Source organism: Hypanus sabinus, chromosome 3, assembly GCF_030144855.1.
Source record: "Hypanus sabinus isolate sHypSab1 chromosome 3, sHypSab1.hap1, whole genome shotgun sequence".
NCBI classification, from domain to species: Eukaryota; Metazoa; Chordata; class Chondrichthyes; order Myliobatiformes; family Dasyatidae; genus Hypanus; species Hypanus sabinus.
Window position 1 is genome coordinate 112,544,546 of NC_082708.1, and position 26,605 is coordinate 112,571,150.

Sequence of the window (26,605 nt, forward strand, 5' to 3'; positions counted from 1 at the left end):
GTTGTCAGACGTCCTCCAGATCATCAGCCAGAATCCCAGTTCCATGCCCAGTACCGCTTCAGTCTACAGAACTCTCATCACCAGTTCCTCCAGAACTCAGTTAGTTAGGAAGAACGCCTTTAAACACCTCTCCCCAGGAGGCAATGGAGAAACAACTTGTGCACTTACTGCAGAGCCACCAATCACCCATTCATCAAATGCCCCTCTTGTCCAGAAAAAATAGGCAAAGCTCCTTCTATTTGATGTCCCTTGTTCCAGCACCATAGCCTGACTCGCTCCTTCTGTCCTCCTTTACATGTCGATGGCTCTATGCACACCAGTGGATTCCAGCACAGCAGCCAACCTTCAGGACCAGACTTGTGTGTGTGTGTGTGTGTGTGTGTGTGTGCGCGCGCGAGTGCGTGTGCGTGTGGGTGTGCGTGTGTTTGTGTGTGCTGCTTGAACTCCCTACCATGCATATCTCTCACCACGTCTGCATTACAGCCATTGATGGATATCCTCTGGGGTTGGAGATGGTCAAAGCATACTCAGGCCTGAGCACACGAGCCTCAGAGAACACCATGTATCCATCCAAGTCCTTCTTATCAACTCACCCAACACTCCTCCCTTCTTGAGTTACTCCTGGCTCTCAACTCACAACTCTCACTTTGCCTGATCATCTGGTTCACTACTAAGTTGGAGATTCTCCTGTCGGACTACCTGGCTACAACCTCTCGCCCGGTAAATCCATGGAGGCAAAGAAAACAGTCAACCTCACCAAATGCCTAGAAGAAGACCATCATCTTCAGTAAAAAGGAAATCAGCACCCTGCCGCCTCTCAGACCACATGACTGTGCCATCAACTACCTCCTGACACAAACCCTCCCTCAAGGTAATTTCTTCTGCCTCACCTCTCCTGAGACCCGAGCCATGAATGACTGCATCACTGAAGTGCTACAGCATGGATTCATTCAACCATCCCGGTCCCCAGCCAGTGCAGGATTCTTCTTCGTCTAAAAGAAAGATGAATGTCTTTGTCCTTGTATTGACTACCATGGACTCAACATAATCACCATTATGATCTGTTGCTTCCTCTCACTTGATGGACAATGCATTTGAGACACTCAATGAGGCCCAGGTCTTCACCAAACTGGATCTATGGATTGCGTACAACCAGATCTACATCTGCCACGGGGTTGAATGAAAAATGGCCACTACAAATACTTAGTGATGCCTTTCTGACTTTCCGACAGTTCAGACATTCTCTAAGCCTTCAGTGAGATCCTCTGAGTCATTCTACACAGGTAGGTATTCATCTACCTTGATAACATCCTCATCTTCACCATGGACCCCCAAGACCACATCCGTCAAATCCATTCAGTCCTTCAGCAGCTCCTTGAAAACCAACTGTACTGCAAGTTAGAAAAATGCCAGTTCCACACCCCAGTCATTCCCCCCTTGGGTTATGTCCTTTCACCCAAGGCATAACCAAGGCCCAAGAGAAAGTGTGCACCGTGGTTGTGTGGCCTCAACCATGCCCCTTCAAAAATAGCTGCAGCATCTTGTGTTTCTCCAACAGCTACTGCCGTTTCATCAGGAACTTCAGCCAAATCAATGCTCCTCTCTCCTCCCTCGCCAAATCACCTACTTCATGGATAACCATGCCTGCTGTCACAAACCATACTTTTGAGAGCTCGAGATGCTTCACCACTCTTCCCATTCTCCACTATCCAAACCTGTCTGGACCTTTTACAGTAGAGGTGGACACGTTCTCTCCCAGTAAGGGCCAGACTAGAAGACACAACCTTCTCACACAAGTTCAACTCACAGCACCGTCATGGAGTAGGAGACAGGGAACTACTAAATGGGCCTTGTAGGAATGGAGAAATTGGCTGATGGGAAACACTGAGTTCTTCCTGATCTGAACTGATCACCAGAAACTCATACACACAACAAACCCACCAACTCAATCTGCATCAGGCTTGCTGGCCTCTCACCTCTGAGCAATTCAATTTTGCCAAATCCTACCGACCTGACTCCTAGAATACCAAGGCAAATTGCCCTGTCACAATAGTTTGACCCAACTGAAATGGAGATTGACACTCTGCCCATCATCTCATCCTCCCAGATCTTCACCCTGATTATCCGTGACTTTGAGATTTAGAGCCACCTGGCCCTACAGCATGATCCTGCTCCCCAAACACACATGTACATCCCAGTAGTCATGCATTCTAAGGCACTCCACTGGACCATTTCCTCACCCTTCTCTGGCCATTCAGGTGCTGGATTTTCTGTGATGCTGGTTTGGGTGGCCCACCATCATCACAGATCATGTTCGCTGTTTGTTGTTTCCTGGCCTCAGTGTGTCCATTCCAATTCTTTCAGCCAGCAGCCCTCTGGGCTCCTGTGGCCCATGCCAGTCCCTCGATGCCTGTGGTCTCACATCACCATGGATTTCATCACGGGACATGGCACCTTCTGATGGCGCCAAGGTGATCATGACAGTGGTGGATCAGTTCTCTAAGGCATCCACTTCATTGCTCTTACCACTACAGCAAAATTGTCTCTGATGCTCTGTGTCTGGGTCAAGCCTTCTCTACATATTCTGACATCTTATTGTAATTTGTAGCTTTTGTATATATTGCACTGTACTACTGCCACAATACAACAAATTTCATGACATATGTCAGTGAAATTAAACCTGATTCTAATTCTGAAATAGTAACTAATTTAGGTTTTAATATCTGTGGGCATCAATGCAAAAGTGGCTTGGTAGGGTTGAATATTTAGGCTTATAAACTCAGGTATTCTTTTTTAGCAGGGACAAGATTTTGGTGCATCTTCGTGCCTGAGTAGTAAAGTTTAAAGAAAACCAATACTAACTCTTGCAAAAAAAATGGATCCTTTTGGCGAAGAGGACATAAGGTTTATCAAATCTGCTGCTTTCACAGGAGCCCTCGGAATGAGATACATAGGTCCAGTGCTGGGACCACAGACTGAGGGTTGCACATTCAGGGATAATGAGAAAGGGCTGATGGTCGGAATTTCAGAGTTAAGAGTGGCTGTCAGTGATCAGGAGAAATGACAAAGAATTGTCATTTGGTCTGTGTTTGGAAGAGGAAGGCTTAGATTGGTGCATCTGGCTAATACCATTAAGCAAGTGGTCCGTGGAGCACAGGCAGAGAAACCTTGGCTTAAAACATTGGTGAAAGTGGACAAGGCAGTGAAGTGTTGATGAAGGAGGTTGGAAGGAACATTCTGCTTATGACTCTCCATTATGATAAATATACATGAAATCATTACCAGGAAGATTACAATGAGTTTCAAGGTCTCAATTAATCTATTCAGAACAACCTAAACTTGCAGCTGAGCTCATAAACAGGTAGCAACCCTTACTTGTGTAGACAATGGGCTTACTATAATTTTAGGCATGGATCTTAGTGTTTTTCCAATGAGCAGGAAGATCACAATTTCAAGTCCTAGTAGGTTAAATAGATCCAAGGAATCAATGCTGGAATAGAGGGAGTGGGGCAACAATCTTTCTTACAAACATGGACATATGGAGAAATGTAATAGAATGCAGAATGATCCAATGACTACTGATTTCACAAGGAGAATTTCACAGGAAGAAAGCTTGGTATATTTTGAAATAATCTGTACCTTAGGATGAACAATGCAAGACAATTCAATTAGAGACAAGAAATAAAACAAATTTGATGAATGACAACTCTTTGTTCAATTCCATTCCCACGTGTATAGATTATGAATTAAAATTAGTAAGAAATGCAAAATTATTAATGATTCTGATGAAATATTTTCCACTTGAAACATCAATTCTGTTTCTCTTTTCACACAGATGGTATGACCTGCTGAAAAAAATTAGCGAATGTTAATTTTCTAATATCTATAGTACTTGTGTTTTCATTACCGAGGGATCACAAACTAATCCTCGTAAGGGATCAGAAATGAAGAGAATGAGCAATTTCACATTGCTGGGTGTCAAGATCCCTGAGGACCTAAACTGGATGCAACATATTGATACAGCTATAAAGAAGAAAGGCCGCAGCTATATTTCATGAGTCCATGAAGAGCTTGAGGTGGTTTGGTTTATCAACTAAAATACTCAAAAACCTTAACAGACATATCTTGGAAAGCATTCTGACTGGCTGCATCACAGTTTGGTATGGGTGGTTGGGGGTGGAACCACTGTACAGGATCGAAGTAAGTTGCAGAAAGTTGCAAAATTAGTCAGCTCCATCACGAGCACTGGCCTTGGCAGTTTTTTCTTTCTGTTTTTTGCACAACTTTTTTAAATTTAGTAATTATATATCTTTATAAAATAGTTGTATTTCAGTTTTTCCTACATTTATCATGCACAGTTTTTCATTGTGTTGGTGCTGTAAATTTAACAAATTTAATGATATATTCCAGTGATATTAAACCTGATTCTGATTCTGATTGACTATCTGAAAGAGTACTGCCTCTACATGATGAACGGTTGCATTTCTGGCAATGTAATACTTTGCAAACACTACAGGGTTACTCATTTCTCAAATCATGCTGTTCCATTTATGGAAACAATATTTCATCCTTGAATGGTATTGACTTTGGTATTGTAATTACAAAGAGATTCTGTGGCTAGGCAGATTTAGTTGACATATCCATCACAGTAACCAACAAGCCAATTCTATAGCAAGTTTCTAAGTCATTAATAACATGTTAAGTTGAGGTATGATTTTGTGAAAGTTTTTCAAATTCTGCTCAGTTTGCACCTTGGACGTATTTGCTTCATCTGTCCATTAGAAATATTCAACTGCTGGAAATATTACCAATAAAAACTCAGAAATCTACTGGTACAAAACTGAATTATGAGGGAGAACTCGAGGATGATTGACCTCAATGTTTATGTCTGTGGCTTATTTCTGAATATAAAGGTGATTTAGCAAATTTAGCTTCCAAAGATAAATCAATGCACACCTTAATTTCCTTTCCAGCTAAATCAAACAATGATGTAATTTAGCAGCATGGGTAAAATTCCAATCTGAAGCTGGTCCTGATGTCAGGAAGTGATCAAGCTTGTGTTTCAATGATTTAGTGTGTGAGTGTTGCAACTGTCAATGTGCTGTACCGCAGTATAAGCAAGCAGTAAATTGGTATGAATTGAACGGCACCTTGTTTGTTTGTTTATTTATTTAGTGATACAGTGTAGGCCCTTTGACCCACATCGCCCCAGCAACCCTAAAACCCCAATTAACCCTAACCTAATCACGGGACAATTCACAATGACCAGTTAACCTACCTGGTATGGCTTTGGACTGTGCGAGGAAACCAAAGCACTCGATGAAGGCATAAAACCATAAACACTCTACTGGCACCCAAACTATTGATCAATCTTGCTTTTCTAGGTCAAGTACATGTTACTGCAAGTACGGTACATAATGCTCAGCTTAAAGGCTCCATTTGCCTGTCACGGTACAGTCTCAAGTTCTGCATAGAGCACATCAGTGAGCAACTCTTTGCCATTTTGATATTCTGGTTTGGGGTACTTCTTCATCCCTTTCCTTCACACTTTACATAGAAACATAGAAAACCTACAGCACAATACAGGCCCTTCAGCCCACAATGCTGTGCCAAACATGTACGTACTTTACAAATTACCTAGGTTACCCATAGCCCTCTATTTTTCTAAGCTTGATGTACCTATTCAGGAGTCTCTTTAAAGACCCTATCGTATCTGCCTCCACCACTGCTGCTGGCAGCCCATTCCACTCACCCACTACTCTCTGAGTAAAAAACTTACCCCTGACATCTCCTCTGCACCTATTTCCAAGCACCTTAAAACTGTGCCCTCTCACGTTAGCCATCTCATCCCTGGGAAAAAGCCTCTGACAATCCACACAATCAATACCTCTCATCATTTTATACACTTCGATCAAGTCACCTCTCATCGTCCATTGCTCCAAAGAGAAAAGGCCAAGTTCATTCAACCTATTCTCGTAAGGCAGGGGTCATCAAACTTTTTTGCACCGCGGACTGGTTTAACATTGACAATATTCTTGCGGACTGGCCAATGGGGGTGGGTGGGTGTTAATCACAACCGGAATACAGTGATACTCGAAGGGAGTTCCTTATGTCCAGTCTATTCTGCAATTTAGTTTCCGTGGCCATCAGCATTGCTTCTGTCCCGCTTGCTCACGTTTTTTCTGCTCAAAAAACTCAACGGGTTTGTCATTAACTGCAGGGTGCTTGGACTCAAGGTACCGAAGCAGTTTTGAGGGCTTCATTGCCTCATTAGACAGCCTCCGGGCCCGAACTCCAGCCTCCCGCCTGCCTGCCACTAGATGCCTTGGCCAGGTGCAGCTGGTTCTGGGTGGGGTGAGAGGACAAAGTAAGGGCCGGAGGTCCCCATGCCGGGGCCGCGGCAGTCACAGTCTGGAGGAAGTGACCGATCGAGTGCGGAGTGCGGACAGGGTGCGTGCCTAACCCTCTTGTAGGTAGGTAGGATCTATCAGCCGACAAAGATTTGGCTCAAGGGATGACTTTCAGTAGATCGCAGCGGGACAGCTGCTCTGGTACTTACGAAACCCTGAGCCTGAATGAGGTCGTCTGCAAATATTTTAGCACCGGGTTCCCCACGAACATTTGGTGTGCTAAACAGGTTTAGAGGCGGCACCCATCTGTCCGTGCTCCAGGCCAGTAGCAACAGCACTTCTTGCTGGCCGCGTGAGGTGGCCAGTTACCCGAGGCTAACCAGTGATCTTTGGCACTAGGGTATCACTGCGTTTAGGCTACTGATGACTTCGCATGGGTAATAATCTCGCATGTGTTCACATTCAACAGTGGGCGTGACAGGAAATGAGGAAAGGTGCAGCTGACTCATATCGCTTCATATCACCAAATCATATCGTTTCCTCGTGGCCCGATGTTTGGGGACCACTGTCGTAAGGCATGCTCCCCAATCCAGTCAACATCCTTGTAAATCTCTGCACCCTTTCTATAGCTTCCACATCCTTCCTGTAGTGAGGTGACCAGAACTGAGCACAGTACTCCAAATGGGGTCTGATCAGTGTCGTATAAATTTGTAACATTACCTCTCAGCTCTTAAACTCAATCCCACGGTTGATGAAGGCCTTCTTAACCACACAGTCAACCTGCACAGCAGCTTTGAGCGGTGTGTGCTTCCATTCAGAATTTTCTATTCATTCACTTGAACCATCACTTCTTCATTTTGAAGTGCTTTCAAAATTGTTTCTAAACTCTAAAATGCCTTTGACCTTCCTAATGAGTAACTTCAGTATGAGCTGCTTTGCATAAAATGTCTGTATCTTTTTAATTTTAGAATACAGCTCCTTAAGGGATGCAGGTTGTAACATTTTGTGACTTGTTTCATCTCACTGGCACTGAGAAAGCCTGGATGTGTCAAAACGAAATTCATAACTGATGCTGTAACTTTCCAGAAGACCAGGGTGTGATTTAGTTAAAAGTGCTGAATTGGTCCTGTGATATTAGTCCCTAGCACAAAGACAGAGAATTGTTATCATCACTGCTGTAAGCAGCTGAAACGTGCTAATTGAAAAGTGTTAATTGAGCTTTCTGATCCCGAACAGAATATTTGTTCATTGCAATTACACATTGATAAAGTCACAAGTGCTGTTAATGGTTGAAGCAGGATGCACACTCTGATCAAAGTGGAATGAAGAGTTACCTCATAAAATAGAACTTCACAAAAGTGGATTATGCCAAAGCAATACACCATAGATATGAAACCAGCATTCAGTTACACTAATTCAAGTTATTTTAGACTTACGGAATGCTCTGTAAAATTCCTCCTGTGTTAGATGCTTGTCACTATTGTAATCATCATATTTCAGCAGATCAAATAATGAGCACTGAGAGAGATCCTTTCCAAGCCGATCCTGTTTAATTACCTTGAAAAAGGAAAATGCTGGAGTTATTACTGATCATCTTTTGAAGCCCAAACTTTATATGAAATTAAAACTGCAAGAACTTTTCAGGAATAAAAATCAGCAGAAGAAATGCAAATCTATTGCAGTATTCAACAGGCAGAAGGGAAAGAGTTATTATGAATGTCAGATAGATGTAATTTAAAGGAGTGCCAACACATTAAAGAAAGGTCTGGGCCTGAAATGTTGACTATTTATTCCCTTCCATAAATGCTGCCTGCCCTGCTGAGTTCCTCCAGCACTTTGAGTGTGGTGTGGTGTCATAAGAATACAGTAACTATTCAACCCTGTCAGTTTGTCAGTTTTCTGTCTGAGTTACTCATGGGCAATATCTAGCCGGTAGCACTGCACATTAGCTCCATGTTTTTAATGTTTGTATTATATATAAATCACATGTATTTTCACTAGTTTTTTTTATCACATCTGTAGGTTTGATTGTTTTGCAGTATCAATCAAATGTGTATTTTCATGCCCTTCCATCACTTACAGATGTTATTACATTCTGTTACTTTCCTTTCTTGAAAGTTGTTAAAGCCATACCTACATTAGCAGGAAATATCAAACAAGTTCCATTTCACTGTCAAGCTTTCATACTCAGTGATAAAGTTGCAAGATGGTGTAGTTCCTGAAGAACAAGCAGCAATACCCTCCTCACAAGTCAGTTCAATGACTGTGAGGTGTGGAGTCAGAGATGAGCTGGATTTCAGTGTCCAACTTTTGAACTCCACCACAGGATTCAGTATTGCCCATGGGTGGAGCACTACCACCCTGGATAGTGGGAAGCTGTGTGCACTCCATAGGCAGTTCCTCAGTTTTACTTCAAGTCTGACTGGTATTGGCCTTGATTAAAAGGAAGGGACTGGTAAGTTTATTTTTATTTGCTCCTTTGCTTTTAGTTAATTTCTACTTGTTCAAGTGATTTTCAGTGATCTTTTTTGAACATTTATACTATTTTAGCATGTGTTTTAATCAATTTGAATTAGCATTTTGGGTGGCGGTGTGGAGATATATCGGCACCAAAGGAGGTGTAAGGTGCTCCTTCTCTCCACTAGCCTGCAGGTCACCACTGGGCAAGGTGTGACAGCTGCTTAGCCATCCTGATCTGTATCATGTGGAGCCATGGGTGCAGGTAGTGGATGGTCGTATGAGCAGCCGGCGCATACCACAAGTTCTGGTTATGCAACCACTGATGCCAGACAATCTCTTAAGTGTATTGATAATGGCTTGGGTCACACGTCTTGTAAAGGCGCTGCCCAGAAGGAGGCAATGGCAAACCACTTCTGTCGAAAAATTTGCCAAGAATAATCATGGCCATAGACCATGATCACTCACATCATACGACCCCGCACATAATGATGATAATGACGATGAACTAAAATTAAAAACATTTCTTTCAATACGGACGATTGGTCTTCAAGGCATTCTGGGTTTGAGGCCTCCACATACGTTATTTGAAACTGGCCCAACCACAACTATCATATATGAATGTTTACAGATGTCACTCAGAAACCTACAAAAACTTCTACTATTAGACTCTGGGGTGTTATCCACTTTTAAGCCTACTAAGTCATTTGATCACTCCCTTTTAATGATAACACGTTCAGGAATTTCAACATCCTCTTTTGAATCTGCTTATTGCTTTATCCTTGTCCAGAATGGATGGGAGGGGCACAGCAATGAAAGTTAAAGGTTGGGGGCTGGCCAGGTCTTACGAACTGGAGCAGATGGAGAAAGTGGTGGAGTGCTCAGGAGAGAGGTAATGAGGATAATGTCGAAATAGTGTACCGCAGATTCCTTGGAAGTACCCATGCATATTTCCTTTAGTAGACACTGAAATGAACACATGAGGGCTTTTCACTGCTGATGGGTCTTAAGCATGTGCAGGAAAATCTGAGCACTACTGTTGCATGAGTTCATGCATTGCATGTTAGCACATCAGATGATCAGAGTAATCGAAAGAACATTCCAGGCTTTGTACATCTGGCACTATATCCCTGACTTGCTTCTATGGATGACTCTTCCAGTAAAATTGAATCATGCGGCATGTATGATCCAATTTCAAGGACTGTTACAATTTTAATTTGACTATCTCAGTTTAAGGTCAGAAAAGTGTTTTTCTCTAGTAGGATTTTTTTTGAAACCTTGGATCAAATAGAATATGCCTGATCCTATGTGCACCTTAACTATTAGTAAACAACTAGTAAGAAATTCTCCAAACTAGCGTTTTGATTAAACCTTGTGAGGGTTTGAAACCGGTCATTGGAAAGAACTTATAGTAATAGAATGAAATACACAAAGAGAACTGCATTACATATTTAAAACGTACAGTTGATAATTACTTCTAAACCCACATTTTGCTGGAATGTTTATACTAATGAAGTTTACATAATGAATGGAAGAAAGTAATAGAATATCTGAGTTTGTGCCTTTGAGTTTCTCTCTAAAGATGCTGTTAATGATATGGTTTACTGACTTCACTTTTTGTTAATTACCTAAAACCATTACTAATTACATATGCATGATATTTATCTGCAATTTAACACTGTTTGCCTCAAGAAATTAGACTACCAGTTTCATATATTTAAAAAGAAAAAAAAGGGAATGAACATTATGAAGATCACCAATATATTTTAACTCATATTGACAAGACTTTCACTTCAAAACTAATTATTTTCAAAATCAGAAAAAACTATCAATTTAAGTTTTTTTTAAGCCAGCAGCACAGAAGGTTCAGGAGATTGATTTCCATGGACAAATTCAAGTAAATCAAGTGAGGATAACATGTCTCTGAAGCATATCCAACATAGATCAGACAGCTTGAAAGTCCAGCAGCTTCTCAGCATTTTCATTAAATTCACTCATTCATTCAAGTGGAAGTTTTTTTTAAAAATATGGATCAGAACAAAGAAATTGAATTAAGTTCTTCACGGAACACTTACAGGCTAATAGCATTCTAAAAGATAATTCTTCTTATTAGAAAGTATATTTCATAGTTGGAGGTTGGAAATTAACAAGAGAACTATTAAAGACATGATAAGGGATAACATGTGAGCAAACTGGGGCTTGTTAACAACCAGAGTCTGCTAGTAGCAAAGCTTATTTCTCACCTGTGCATTGTAAGCTTCAAAGATAACATCAAATTCAGCCTGAAGAGATTCAACATTCTTTCTAAAAACTGGGAAGACATTGCACGCAATAGATACTGTAAATCTGGAGGACCTAACCAGTAAACACAGCCACCATTTCCTCTAGCCCACACTGCTCCAGAATATTTGGATCCCAATTGGCCTTTTCAGCCACCAGAAGACCCACCTATAGACAATCCCTGAGGAGAACATCATACTCGACTCGGGTGATTGCACTATACCATTGTAAGCTTAGGTGATCATATCCAAAATGCAGTACATATTATATAAGGAACATAAAGCAGTGTGATGAAATGTTAAAAAAAGTCAAATATAATATTTAATGGAAGTCCAAAGAAACAAAGGCCAAGATTAAAGTTCAGTTCAAGAGAAGGTGAGTTTTTAAACTTGCTGAGTTTTCAGTTCTATGGAAAAGAGTAAACAGTCGATGTTTCTGGCCGAGACCCTGATGTCCTGAAGAAGGTTCTCAGCTTGAAACGTCAAATGTTTACTCTTTTCTATAGATGCCATCTGGTCTGCTGAGTTCCTCCAGTGTTTTGTGTGTGTTGCATATCCCTCCATTCTTTTCCTCATATGCTTGCCCTGCCTCCCTTTTAAGATGGTTTAGGGAGTTTAAGTCTACATCGTCAGTTGTGAGGCTGGTGGCAATTAATTATGCTTTTTCTCTCAAGTGCCACTCCTGATTTGAAATGATTTGCTTCTTGTAAAGTTCTGCAAAAAAAATTATTAGCTGTATATTTGAGGTTCATGATGTCAGAGAATGTTAACATAATCTCCAATTATATTAGTGTTGGTGCAAATAACCTTAATCTTTCAATAACTCTTGTTTGCACTTGCATTAATTATCCTTGTTCAGTAATAATCTAAATAATTTCAGAGCGGACTCAATTTTGCCTGCCAACTAATACTGATATGTACATGGATGTAGCTCAAACTTCTGAAATATGCAGGTCAAAATGATTGCCAGATGACAATTACAGTCCCCACAGTAATGTTATGTGATTAGCCTTTCACAAGCATTGGATCGTGTATCTTCCTTTAAACTCACCAAGAAAGAATAGACCAGGGGTTCCCAACCTGGGCTCCATGGAACCCTTGGTTAATAGTGGGGTCCACCGCATAAAAACGGTTGGGATCCCCTAGAGTAGACAGAAGGAATGAAGCAAGTAGTTGTGTGGATTCAGCTTGTTTACTGAAGCATGGATAGACGTTCTGTCAGAAATTTAAATACAAATATAACATGAGAGAAACTTACTGAACTGCCTGCATCATCAACCATAAAGCCAGATTGAAGTCTGATTTTAATTAGAATTAAGGCTTTTAAAGTTGATTCCTATACTACTGGCAAATGGTTAGTATTATTTTCCCATCACATACATATGGTTAGCATGCTTGATGTAAGTGTAGTTCTGTAATATTTTACTGCTAGGATTCAACATTAGAATGGAAGTCAAACTGAGTTCTCTTCAACCGATTACTGTACCTTCTGGCATCTTACATTTAAAATGAAATATTCAGAAAACTCATTATTTTCAAGCTCATACATTTTTTAACCTACCTGAGCAAGTTCATTGCTGTCTACAAGCCCGTCGTTATTTGAATCAAAATATTCAAACATGTTGTCGACCAACAATTTTTTGAGGGACATCTTGTCATTATTTTCCTTCTTATTTCGGTACCGAATGTATTTTTGATTCTGGACATCCAGTAGCATGTTTTTCAGTTTGCTGTATTCAATCAATTTGCACTTGTCACCTGGAACAAAAAGACAAGAATTAGTGACATTTCATTGCAAATAATGCTATCCAAAGAGAACAGAAATTACAAGAAGTTCTCCCATAGGCCAAGAATCAGGATGCCTTTTCCTGGTATAAAACAGATTCTTAGGAATATTAATTATTAACTGAAAAATAGTGCATGTCAAAGTTCAACTGGAGTCTGTCAGCCAATAAACTGTGACCAGATCTGGAGGAATTCAATTGTATGCATGTTAATCATGATAACACTGACACAAAGAATTGCCAGCCATTGAACTGTAATAATGCAGAGAAGAGTCAGTTAGAGCTTATTAGAAAGTGTACTGTAATGGCACACAGAGTGACTCATCGCTCTTACGTTACCCGATGCAAAAGTAATAGATTGAATTCAACCTAGCACCAGTTAATGGGGAAATTTTACCACAGATTTCTCTATAACAACACACAGAGTAATTTAATGCAATTGTGTTATCCAGTCTACAATTATACTGAACTGAAGAGCTTGAAGCTTATGTGTCAGCCAGGATTCTGTCATAACACAAAGGAGTACTGACAGGAAAAATATTACCCAACAGACAGTATATTTAAAAAAAAGCAGAGGAATCATTTTGTCTGTTCCCTTCATGGCATTTTGTCTTGACAGGGATTGGAAGCGATTGGATGTGAAGTCCAAATCCTGCTGAAGTGGACAAGATTTAATTGAGGGTCTGAAACTGAGTTTGTTGGTCTGTAAAGGATGCAGGCAAGGATTTGCTGATTCTGTCAGTGAACTTAGCAGGTTTTCAGAACACAGCATTGGTGCTACCTCTCCAGATCTTTAGGTGCCTTCTCGAGAGAGGTTATGTGGCAGAAGTAGTTTTGACAGGAGTGATCACTTTTGTGCGCTAGGCCACGAGCTCCGAAATGGGTTTGAAGACTTAATTTTCAGATTTTCTTCAGTTTGCCAAAGACTGGGCTAGTGCACTGAAAACATAGGGAGATTCCCTGTACATCTGAGAAGCCATCTCTCAACAACGCCTGCCTTCATTGAGAAGTGGCTCCTTAGATATGGAAAAAGCCAACATTTTCCAAGGTCAAGTTATGGATCTTCATTGTTGGGAGAAGATGCCATACAACTAAGGGTAGAGGATCTTCCCCTTGAGATGTTAAGCATAAGACCTGTCCTCCTCTGCACTCAACAAAGACTTGGAGCTTGTCATTCAGAAGTATGCACAAGGAAACATCCAATATGATGACTGATATCAACATACCTCTTTGTACTGGAATGGAGGTAACAGAGTTGGAATATGTTGCTATTTGCATAACACATTAGCTGCACTCCAATGGAAAGTTTGTAGGTAGTGAGGTGCAGTATTGTAGTGAGAAAGAATGCAAAAAATGGTAAGACCATGTCACAGCCTTGGTTAACATCTGTCTGTACTGAGATCATATCCTTTGCAGACATGTTAGTTAACATCAGGGCTTATTCCCCACCAAAATTTAATGCAGAGATGGTGGAAGAAAAGACCCTAGCCCTATCTATGTCCCAAACATCCATGCACCAAATACCTCAGTACATGTGGCAATAATACAGCAATTCCAGCAGAGGAGAACTAATCAAGGACTATGATGCAGTCAGTTCTAATTGAAGGAGACTTGTTTTCTGCTTGAGTGTTTTTGATTAGATCCTACAGCAAACTATCTCGCACAGCCTTACCCAACTGATAAGGAGTCAAAAAGGCCATAGGCCAGCCAACAATCAGGGCCTCAGGAGCTGACAGTATTCCTGGCAGGGTCTTAAAAATGGAGAGGAATTTGTGTCACAAATTCTGAACCTCATCTTCTATATCTGGGTCAAAGGGTACATGCACAGGCCTCGTAGATATAGGAAATTGATTATCTTCAGGAATAGAGGCAACTTTGATTGTCATTATTACGAAGTTTGGTCTCAGTTTACCACAGGGAATGTTATTGTCATTGTCTTCCTTAATCGTCTACTCCCAGTGGCGCCGCAGTACCATAGTGGTTAGCATGACGTTATTACAGCTTGATGTCAGAGTTTAAAGTTCAATCCTAGCACTGTCTGTAAGGAGTTTGTGCATTCTTTCTATGACCCTGTGGGCTTCCTCCAGGAGCTCCCACAGTCCAAAGAGAAACAAGTTGATGGGTTAACTGGTCATTGTAAACTGTCCTGTGATTAGGTTAGGGTTAAATGAATGGTGCGGTTCTTTGGACTGGAAGGGCCTGTTCCAAGGTGTATCTCAAATAAGTAAACACGTAGATAAATAATAAACAAATGATTCCTGAATGGCAATTGCCCATCAATCGGCATCAATCACTATTCATAGATTTTCTTGACATTATAGAAGTCTTTGACCCAGTCAAGAGTGAGGGACTGCGAAGAATCCTTCACAAACCTGGCTGCCTACAAAGCTCATTTCCATGTTTGTGTGATTCAGGGAGAACAAAACACTCCATTGATCAGCTCAGGGACAGGCAGTAATGAAACTTAGTGACTATCGTTTACAGTGTGTTTAGTCTTTTTCCCTCATGAATGGTGGACACTATTGGGAGACAAGCCTCTGCTGCTCATCACCAATTGTGTACTGCTTGTTGTTGTTCCTCCTCACGGGCGGCACGTTTGCCATTTCCGTAGCGTTTGACTTTTTTAAAAATAGGTCAAGTTGCTAGCTTGATGCTCAACCCGGGCATGGATGGAAAGCCTACAAGGAGCCAGCTGGATTCGAAATCAGGACCATTCGCCTCCACGGGCGGTGCTGACATCTCTACACCAGCAGCTGCCTGCGTACTATTTGCACTGAGGAATTTCTGACTTTGCCTGTACTGTATTTCTTCTGTAACAGTAACACTGTTTCCTGTATTCTGTTATTGTGTTTCCTTGTATTACCTCAAATACTGATGTAATGAGCGTATCTATATGGATGGCTTGCTTTTTCACTGTACTTTTGAGCATGTGACAATATAAAACGATCTACTAATGTAATTTTCGCAATTCACTTTGGCTTTGTGGGGGAAAGCACTAAATTTAAAAGCAAGGGAGGAAAAGTAATGGCCATTTTGCCTCATCATGAGCATTTCTGTAGGTGTTAAGACACCTATGTAAGTGGGAATTGTCCTTGTCTTCGCAGTTAGTTCAGGTTGAGACAATGCCTTACTGGTGTGCAAAAGCTTTTTCTTAATTTTTGTTTAAAGATACATCATGGTAACAGGTCCATCTGACCTAACAAGCCTAGTGCACCCGCTAACCCTATATCTTTTGAACGTGGGAGGAAACTGGAATATCCAGAGGTAACTTCATGGTCACAAGAAAATGTACATTACAAACTCCTGACAGAAAACAGGAATTGAACCTGGGCCACTGGCGCTGTAATAGCGTTTTGCTAACCTCTGAGCTGCCATGCCACCCTTTGTTAGGGTGTTGATTTCTGTTTGGTATCAGGTCCATTTTACAGATCTTGTGCCATTGCTGGACTGCTGTGAAAGTTATAGGGGATTCAGTGAACTATACTTCTAGCCCCTTGGATCCCAGACTTTTATTTCCTGGAACTTATGTCATATTAAATCTAGATTTGGCACAAATAATTTGTGGTGTTTGATAGATGGAATTAATTAAAGATAATATATAAAGTGAGGGCCAGAAGGGTTCTTCTCACCTGGCAGTCCTTACCTTCCTATAGTACAAACTGACAGGCTTTGCTATAGCCAGTTTAAAATTTCATGCACAATTTCATGGGATGATAAAAGAAAAGAAATCCCTTGGAAGAGATTTCCACCAATTCTGCTTTTCCCAGTTTATACCCTTTTACCAGAAGCAATTGGAAATTCTATTGTTAGACACTAAGAAAGGCAGTCAATTGTACTAACCGAGTCAGATGATGTTGCACTTCTTACTTGTATCAAGCTCCTACAAAATATGAATATCTAGCATTGTATCAAAGCTATCATAGAATCTATCTTTGGACACTCTCAGTGTGTAATCATCATTCCTACTCTGTCAGAATAATCAAAGCAGCTTCTTCAAGTGCATTCCCCCCAAAAAAAGCATGAAGGAATTCATTTTCTGCCAGCACGGATGATAGATTCAATTTCCTTCAAGTACTTCAAAACAGAGGTAAGTTGCATTTATCTTCCTTAATGTGTCAGAGAGGGAGCTGAATTTTCATGCATCAGTTCTGCAGAAAATGACTTAACCTGATTTTTTCTTTCTTCCCCAGTAGACAACTGTATTGTGGCAGTGTTTGGAATAATAGGATGTACTGATTTATAATGCTACAGCTAAATGAATAATGTTCAACTAAAACATCTCTAATCAGTCACACCATATGGAAGAAGTCAACTCTCAAAGATTCCACACCCAAAAGAGAATTGCTGTTAATGTCGAATAATAAAAGGCTATTAAATTAGTGATCCATTTAACATGAAAATGGAATACTGATCTCCTTCTGAGGTGCTGAACATGAATTGTCAGGTGCAATTTCAAAAGAGATGTGTGTATGCTTACTAATGTTGTGGATTACACATCTCAGATGTGCAGCCCATGTGAAAATTCTAACTATGCATTACAAGTATCATGTGTCTGCATGTGTTGTGATCGTTATGCAATACTACCCACGAGTTTTCATCAATAGGGTCAATGTCAATAGCCTTCTTCTTGGCAACATACAAAATTGTCACAATGTCTTTACAAACAAAATCTCTTTACTCTTGCCCATTTCAACTTCTGTTACTCAACTCCCACAAAGCAATAACTTCTCTCCCCAAACTTCTGGCTGCCACATTAAGCTTCCGATCTTGATATCCAGCTGAAGTATTTCTCATTTTAAGTAAGTGCCTCTGGGATCTGGGAGAAAAGCTGCAGTTAAATATCATAGTACTTGTGATGAAATGACGAGTAGTTATTAATATTGAATAAAAGCAATTTTGTTATTTATGGAAGGTTACTAAGATATATAAGTGGAATATTTGGATACTGTACAAAAAGTTACTGGGTACATTCACAAAAACATGAATACGTTTGCTAAAATCCTGTACAGCGTGTTATCTACATAATAGCTCAGTAATAGTAATTCACTCTCGTCAGTGAAATGGTGTCATTTGGAGAATTACCCACCAAGGTACAACAACAAGAATATCTTCCATTTATACCACTTTAAATGTAGCAATACAACCCATGGCTTCTTGTAGCAGTTTTATTGAACAAAAACAAAAATAATACCAATTAAAATTAAGAGAAATTAGGACATGGAGCAAAATGTTGGTCAAAAGCTCTGTTTTCAGGAAAATTTTCAATGAAGAAAGAGGTGTGAGAAAGCATAAAGTTGCAAGCAAGCATCAGGGTTTTAAAAATTCAGTGCTTAGGACCCTGGTAATCAATGACTGAGCATTCAAATTAGGAAATGAGCTAGAAGCCGGAATTGGAGGCCTGTGAAATTCTCAGCCGGTTATTGGAGATCATTACAGTTGAAATCAACTGAACCTGAATACAAGTGGATTTGTAAGAAGAAAGTAATTTAAAATATCAGGTCTTGTTTAATCAATGTTCCATGCATGCCAGCACAGGCAGTGCATGGGTGGTAGGTGAATGGCACTCAATTTGAGTCTAGTTACAAGCATCATGGGTTTGGATGACCTCTGATCTACTATGGGTAGAATGAAAAAGGTCAAAGTGCATGGTAATTGCCTGGAGGTAACATGGGCATGAATGAGATGGGGTAGGGCCAATTCAAGTGATATGAAAAGGCAAAAGTAAGTGGCCTTGCTGATGGTACAGATACATCATTTGAAGTTATCTTAGATTATTGATGCCCATTTTTGTTCCTGCCAGTGCTGTGTAGACTATTAGCTAACCTTTAGGTCCTCAATGAGAAGGTCAGATATCACAGTTAGAACCTTGCTGAGGATTTGATTTTAAACAGAATCAGATTTAATATCACCGGCACATGTCATGAAATTTGTTAACTTTACAGCAGCAGTACAATGGAATACATGATAAATAAATATAGAGAAATAAAAACTGTTACATTCAGTATATATATGCCTATTAAATAGTTAAGTTAAAGCAAGTAGTGTAAAAAACAGAAATAAAAAAGTAGTGTGGTAGTGTTCATGGATTCAATGTCCAATTAGAAATCAGATGGTTGAGGGTAAGAAGCTGCTCCTGAATACTTAAGTGTGTGGCTTCAGGCTTCTGTACCTCTTTCCCAATGGTAACAGTATAAAGAGGGCACGTCTTGGATGGTTAGGGTCCTTAATGATAGACACCGCATTCCCAAGGCACTGCTCCTTGAAACAGGTACCATTCATTTATCTTTCAGATCTGAACAGTCATCACTTCCATAAGATATGATCTTCAGTGACTCGTACTTTTGAAGGTCACTCTTTACTCCTCCTCTCATGTGCCTCACTATGACCTATACGCTCATTCATTAAGAAGTCTTGTGTGACGACTGTTGATTACTCTTATACTGAGTATGAAAATCTACTCACCACTCCAGGGTGGTGGGAAAGACGTTAAGATGGTTATAATCTGATAAAAGACAAATCAAACACCATCCCTTCAAGAATGAAGCAATTTCTGGTTTAAGCATAGTAAGTGACACATTCACAGGAGATGGAATGTAATTATATTCGTTCAATAGGTTGCATTTTACAGGGTTTAGCATCAATTTGATTTAATAGCTTTGAGTTGGGTTTCTCAAAGCTCATTAAGATCAGGCGGTTGAATGTAAGGAGGAGCGATTGTTTCTAGCCACTAAGGGGTTTTCTAGTACCACTGATCTGAAGAATGTTTCCCTGTGCCCCTTAAAGCTATGCCTGTGCCTAGCCACAGCATCCATTCCCCCTCCTGTCATTCTTGTCTTCTTGGAAAAGCAAACTCACTATCAACAATTCACTTAATGTGGCCTCCTTCTCTATCCGTTCCCACTCATACATTTTGTGTGCCCTTGCGCCTCTCTGAGCAAGTTTCCAACAATCAACCCCAATAGTTTCTTGCACACATTGTGCTATTTTTTTCTCTGATCCCATATCTGTGAAACACTTACTTATGCTAATTTATTCCTTACCCAGTAAAGTTGGTCTTAACCGAACTGGAAAAATTTAATTCTGGCCAATTTTTGTTTTTTTCCATAGTTTTGAAAAGTCTTAATAACTTATTATTAGAACTATCGAAGTCATCTCCCAATGTTATAAGTCCCTAATATCAAAGATATAGGAGCAGAATTAGGCCATTCGGCCCATCGAGTCTGCTCCACCATTTTATCATGGCTGATTTGATTTTCCTCACATCTCCAATCTCCTCCCTTCTCCCCATATCCCTTCATGTCCTGACCAGTGAAGAAGCTATCAACTTCTGCCTTAAATACACATAAAGACTTGGCCTCCACAGATGCCTGTGGCAAAATATTCCACAGATTCGCCACTCATTGACTGAAGAATTTCCTTTTCATCTCCATTTTAAAAGGACATCCCTCTTTTCAGAGGCTGTATCTTCTGGTCTTTGACTCTTCCACCATAGGAAACATCCCCTCCATATCCACTCTATCAAGGCCTTTCAACATTTAATAGGTTCCAATGAGGTCACCACTCACTCTTCTGAATTCTAGTGAATACAGGCCCAAAGTCATCAAATGGTCTTCATGTGACAAGCTATTCAATCCTGGAGTCATTTTTGGGACCCTCCTTTGAACCCTCTCCAGTTTCAGCACATACTTTCTAAGATAAGGGGCCTAAAACTGCTCTCAGTACACTGAGTGAGGCCTCACCAGTGCTTTACAAAGTCTCAACATTATCTTTATGCTTTCCATCTGTCCAGCTTTACGTCCTAAACTGAGGTGAAGAAAAACACTATTCTTAAATTTATTTCCATTTTCACTTCCCTCTGACTCCATCCCCATCAGTACAATTCTCATTTTTATATTTCTCAGATCAGCCATATGGTTTGACTTGTTGATTTTATAGGATCTCCTCCTTCCTCTCAGTTGTATTTCCCTCTTTATCAATATTACACCCTCACTTTCTTACCACTATCTTTATTTCAAATGCAATATTCTGGCCATATTTATAACCTTATTTCTATGACAGTTATACAGATATCGGTCTATCTTCACCCTCACTTTTTCCATATTATTTTCAAGACTCCTCACATTTAAGTGCATCTGATTTAGTACTGGCAAGCTCTTCAGTTACTTTTTTTCTCAAGGGTTCTTCTGCATTCCAAATCTGGTTAGCAGATCCTGTCTTATTAACAAATGCTGTCTCCTTCCCTTCTGAAACCACATCCAATTTTCCACCACGTACCATGCTTGTTTCATCCCTCTACAGAGGCACAAGCTATCAATTCAACATGAATTGTTACCACCTAAAGGAATCTAAAGCCCTCTCTTCTGCACCATGGATTCATCTAATACACATATAACCATATAACAATTACAGCACAGAATCAGGCCATCTTGGCCCTTCTAGTCCATGCCAAATGCTTACTCTCACCTAGTCCCACCTACCTGCACTCAGTCCATAACCCTCCATTCCTTTCCTGTTCATATACCTATCCAATTTTTTTTTAAATGACAAAATCGAACCTGCCTCTACCACTACTACTGGAAGCTCGTTCCACACAGCTACCACTCTCTCAGTAAAGAAATTCTCCCTCGTGTTATCCCTAAAATTTTGCCCCCTAACTCTCAACTCATGTTTTCTTGTTTGAATCTCCTCCACTCTCAATGGAAAAAGCCTATCCATGTCAACTCTATCTATCCCCCTCATAATTTTAGATACTTCTATCAAGTCCCTCCTCAACCTTCTAAGCTCCAAGGAATAAACATCTAACTTGTTCAACCTTTCTCTGTAACTTAGGTGCTGAAACCCAGGTAACATTCTGGTAAATCTTCTCTGTACTCTCTCTATTTTGTTGACATCTTTCCTATAATTCGATGACCAGAACTGTACACAATACTCCAAATTTGGCCTCACCAATGCCTTGTACAATTTTAACATTACATCCCAACTCCTATACTCAATGCTCTGATTTATAAAGGCCAGCATACTAAAAGCTTTCTTCACCACCCCATCCACATGGGATTCCACCTTCAGGGAACTATGCATCACTCTGTAAATATCACTCTGATATTTCCAGATCACTCTGTTCTACTGCATTTCTCAATGCCTTACCATTTACCATGTATGTCCTATTTTGATTAGTCCTACCAAAATGTAGCACCTCATATTTATCAGCATTAAACTACATTTGCCATCTTTCAGCCCACTCTTCTAACTGGCCTAAATCTCTCTGCAAGCTTTGAAAACCTACTTCATTATCCACAACACCACCTATCTTAGTATGATCTGCATACTTACTAATCCAATTTACCACCCCATCATCCAGATCATTAATGTATATGACAAACAACATTGGACCCAGTACAGATCCCTGAGGCACACCACTAGTCACCGGCCTCCAACCTGACAAACAGTTATCCACCACTACCCTCTGGCATCTCCCATCCAGCCACTGTTGAATCCATTTTACTACTTCAATATTAATACCTAACGATTGAACCTTCCTAACTAAGCTTCCGTGTGGAACCTTGTCAAGGACCTTACTGAAGTCCATATAGACAACATCCACTGCTTTACCCTCGTCAACTTTCCTTGTAACCTCTTCAAAAAATTCAATAAGATTTGTCAAACATGACCTTCCACGCACATCTTCACTATTGTCTTCCTATCTTTGCAGCCACTTGGTAGCAATGACAATCCAGAGATTATTAACTCTTGATGTTCTGCAGAAGCTCATTTCCTTTCTGCTTAGGTCAGTATGTGGATTGTGTACAACTTTATAACACCAGCTATTACTCAGTCTAACGCTGAGCAAGCGGACAAGAATTGCTGGACGTGTACTCATGGTACAGGATATGAGAATGATTCTGTAGTTTCCTCACAGTCAGTATATATGTACATTCAATATAACTTAGGTGCCCTGCCATGACTTTTAATTATCAAACTATCAACCACAAATATACTATTTATCACAGCTCTGTGTTTTCCAAATCTTTCCTTTTTTATTTAACTAATCTAAGTTTTGCTTATTTTTTCTGCTGATAGGACATCAACTGATATTTTAAATGTTTCTCTCTCCAGAAATGCTGTCTGACCCACTGAGCAGTCCTAATATGTAACACACACGAAATGCTGGTGGAATGCAGCAGGCCAGGCAGCATCTATGGGAAGAAGTACTGTCGACATTTTGGTTCGAGACCCTTCATGTGTTCTATTCAGAATTCTGGAAAAAAACTTTTTTTCTTCTATTTCACTTTTTATGTATTTTAATTGTAATAATGAAATAATCAACTTAGATAAATAATTTATTAATGAAATAATACTTATATTTTCTTTATATATTTCATTACTTCAAGGAGACAACCAATTGTTTTGCCACTGTCATGTTGATACACTTCGATTTGTTGTCAGTGTTTAATTCATCATATTTGGCATATTAGAAGAAATGGTTTATGATTTTTCAGGAAATTTGCTTAGCTGGCCAACAGTAGTAATTATTTGTTTACCTGTAGCCTATCAATTATATCAGTAATGGAAATTCTTTATATCAGAAATTAGTCTAGTTAAAAGATTGGAAAAAGACACAACTTGAAGAAAGATACAGGCAGTCCCTAGCTCAGGGAAGGGTTCCATTACTGAGAACTGTCCATAAACTGATGTCTCTAATTTAGAAACAACTGTAAACCGTAACATATATTTCTGCATACATTTCCTATAATTCACTTAATTTACATTTTTCTCTAACACTATCTTTAATTAAACTAATGGAAAAGAAACATAATTCAATAATTAATGAAAATTACAAAACATCTTAATATTATTGTGATCTTGAATAAAGCTGTAAAAGTACATGGGGAAAAAGCATTTTTGTGAGTCAGGTGATGTGTAGCACAGGAAGCCACATATAATTGAATGATATTACCTCTGGAGAAACATAGAGACAAGGAGTGTTAACAGATCAGTGGTTCCCAAACTCTTTTGGGTTACCGCCTCCTTGGCCATTATATAAAAATGGTAAAGATTTACGATACAAGGTGAAAGCAAAGACTAATTTCAAATTCAAAGCAATGTCAAACAATTGCAAAAATTATTCAAATCTATTTAAAGCTACAAATAAAATTATTTTCTTATTTAATTACAGAAAAACAATTATCAACAACTTTAGAACGTACATTAAAAGTCCAATTTTTCACTATTTCATTGCTTTTTCATCTTTCAATGAGATGGTTGTACTTGGTACAGTGATGTCAGCTTCTCAGCATCAGGCTGAATGTCACTCAAAAGGAATCTCAGATCCCCACATTTAGTAATATGCCATCTGTTTTGTTGCTTTGAAAGAGTTTGGTTGTCTGTATTGAAACAGCGCACTACCAAATATAATATTGAAAAGACAATAAAGAACATTTTGACCTTTTTTGTATCAGGGGATATAGAGGAACTTGACCCAAAAGCAGAGCAGCAGAGACAATTCAGCAATGATTGATAACTTTAATAATAGACTGCAAAAACAACTAGCCTTGAGGGGCCATAAAATAAAAGAGAACAGATACTAAACACCATAGCCAACAAGGGAACTGAAAGCTAGGAGCAAATGATTGAGGCTAGCTGATTGAATGAGTGAACAATGACTGTGGATGAGAGCTGGGTTTAAATAGGCTGCAGGTGATCAGTTAGAAATGAGTGGAAGGTGATGAATTGGAAACAAGTGGCAGGTGATTCCTTTTAGCTAGGTGGTGACTGGGAAGTGCTTGCCAGTGCAGGCCTGACATTTCCAGGTGCAAGATAGCATTCAGAGATTTCCTTCTGCAATCAAAAGTCTTGATTTGATATTTGAACCTCAGCTTCAGCTCAAAGTAATTTTATAGCGAGATTAGTTCTTCCTCCATTTGGAATTGGATCAAGAAAATATCCTGAAATCTCACATGTTTCTGTGCAGTTCTCCCAGGTGGGCTCGGTATACTTGAAGATTATATTCTGGTATTCATTTTTTCTCTTCTAACTCATAAAGGCTTGGAAATTGGAAAAGGTCACAACAACCAATGTTGCATTTAAATATAGTTAACAGTGGACTGGTTTGACAATAGTAAAACTCACAGCATTTTCTTGTAATTGAAGACTAATTGCATTAAATATTCTAAATTATTCTCAAAAATAAACAATGTTAGGCCTAATGTTCTTGAGTTGATTACTGAATGAAACATTTGAGTTTTCAAAGAATTTTATCACTGTTTCCAAAAAGCACATAAAAGTATCTTAGACAGTTTCCTTTTGAGAACCTCTGACCTCGGAGTACAACAGCAAGCTTTAAAGCTGTTCATTTTCAAAGGGAAAGCTCTCAAAATAGTTGAGAATTGAGAGCGTGGAACTTGATTTTACTTACCACTGTGATAACAGTATTTAATGATTTGTGCAGTAGGTCATTTAGATTTTCTTGCAACAAGATGTTGTCTGTGAATTACACAGTGAATGGTATTAGGCACAGCTATTTTTTTAAGAAAGGATTAACCCTATGGTGGAGTCCTGTCATTGATGGTGCACCATCTGTTGCACAAGCAAGAATGTTGGTGAGCAGGATGTCCCTCTCTTTGAAAAATTGCTCAACAACCTGGAATATTGACTACCCCTTCATATATGTTTCTAATCCCCATGCAACTAACAACTCCTAAACCATGCAAACATAACCAAGAAGCAAAGATTCATTGCCTGGCAAAGTTGACTCATCCAACTTCAGAGCAAGTTCTGTTGTCCTAAATATGTTACACAATGTGTCTTCCGCATTCTCAAACATTTCATCTTTGAATGGAGTTTTCACTTTTGTTACTTTGTCTAGCAACTTATGCAAAACCGTACTCAGAACTTCCCTTACTGCTGACAGTATCAGTTCTTCTCCACTTGTATGGGCCTTTCCAGAGTTAACAATGAGCAATGAAATATCATATAAAACTTGCAAAGCATCACTGTTCTGTGTGAAATGTTGGCAAACATGTTTTAAAGTGTTTTTCTTTTCTGAAAAGTTTTATGAAGTGACTTAAATTAAGCTAAGATATCATAATAGCTCAGGCAAAGTCTGACTGTCTGCCTGAAAATGTTCCAAGTAAATTTATTATCAAGGTACATATGTATTTGTCACCATATTCATTTTATTGAGGGCATACTCAATGAATCTATAGAATAATATCCATAACAGAATAAATGAAAGACCCCGAACTTTAGCATTCAATCAGATTGCAAAAGGCAACAGATTTTGCAAATACAGAATAATAATAATAAATAAATAAGCAATAACTATTGAGAACATGAGATGAAGAGTCCTTGAAAGTGAGCCCATTGGTTGTGGGAACACATCAATGATGGGGCGAGTGAAGTTATCCTCTTTGGTTCAGAAGCCTGAAGCTTGTAGGTAATAACTGCTCCTGAACCTGGTGGTGTGAGTCCTGATGCTCGTTTACATTGTTCCTGAAGGCAGCAGTGAGAAGAGAGCAATGGGGTCCCTGATGATGGATACTGATTTCCTACAACAGCATTTCATGTAGGTGCACTCAGCGGTGGGAAGAGCTTTACCTGTGATGAAGTTGGTTATATTCACTACTTTTTGTAGAACCTTTTGTGCAAAGGCACTCGTGTTTCTATGCCAGGCTGTGATGCAGCTAGTCGATATACTCTCCACTACACATCTATAGAAGTACGTCAAAGTTTTAGATAT

The 26,605-nt window shown here is 39.6% G+C and overlaps 1 protein-coding gene across 1 annotated transcript in view; it reads right to left on the bottom strand.

Moving 5' to 3' along the window:
• fstl5 (follistatin-like 5) overlaps positions 1-26,605 on the bottom strand; it is a 502,898-nt gene that overhangs the window by 335,842 nt on the left and 140,451 nt on the right. Inside the window, exons 2-3 of the mRNA XM_059964959.1 lie at positions 12,648-12,844; positions 7,787-7,907 (exon numbers count right to left, since the gene is read on the bottom strand). Of these exons, the coding sequence (XP_059820942.1) occupies positions 7,787-7,907; positions 12,648-12,803 (277 nt within the window). The 5' untranslated portion in view covers positions 12,804-12,844. The remainder of the gene's footprint in view (positions 1-7,786; positions 7,908-12,647; positions 12,845-26,605) is intronic.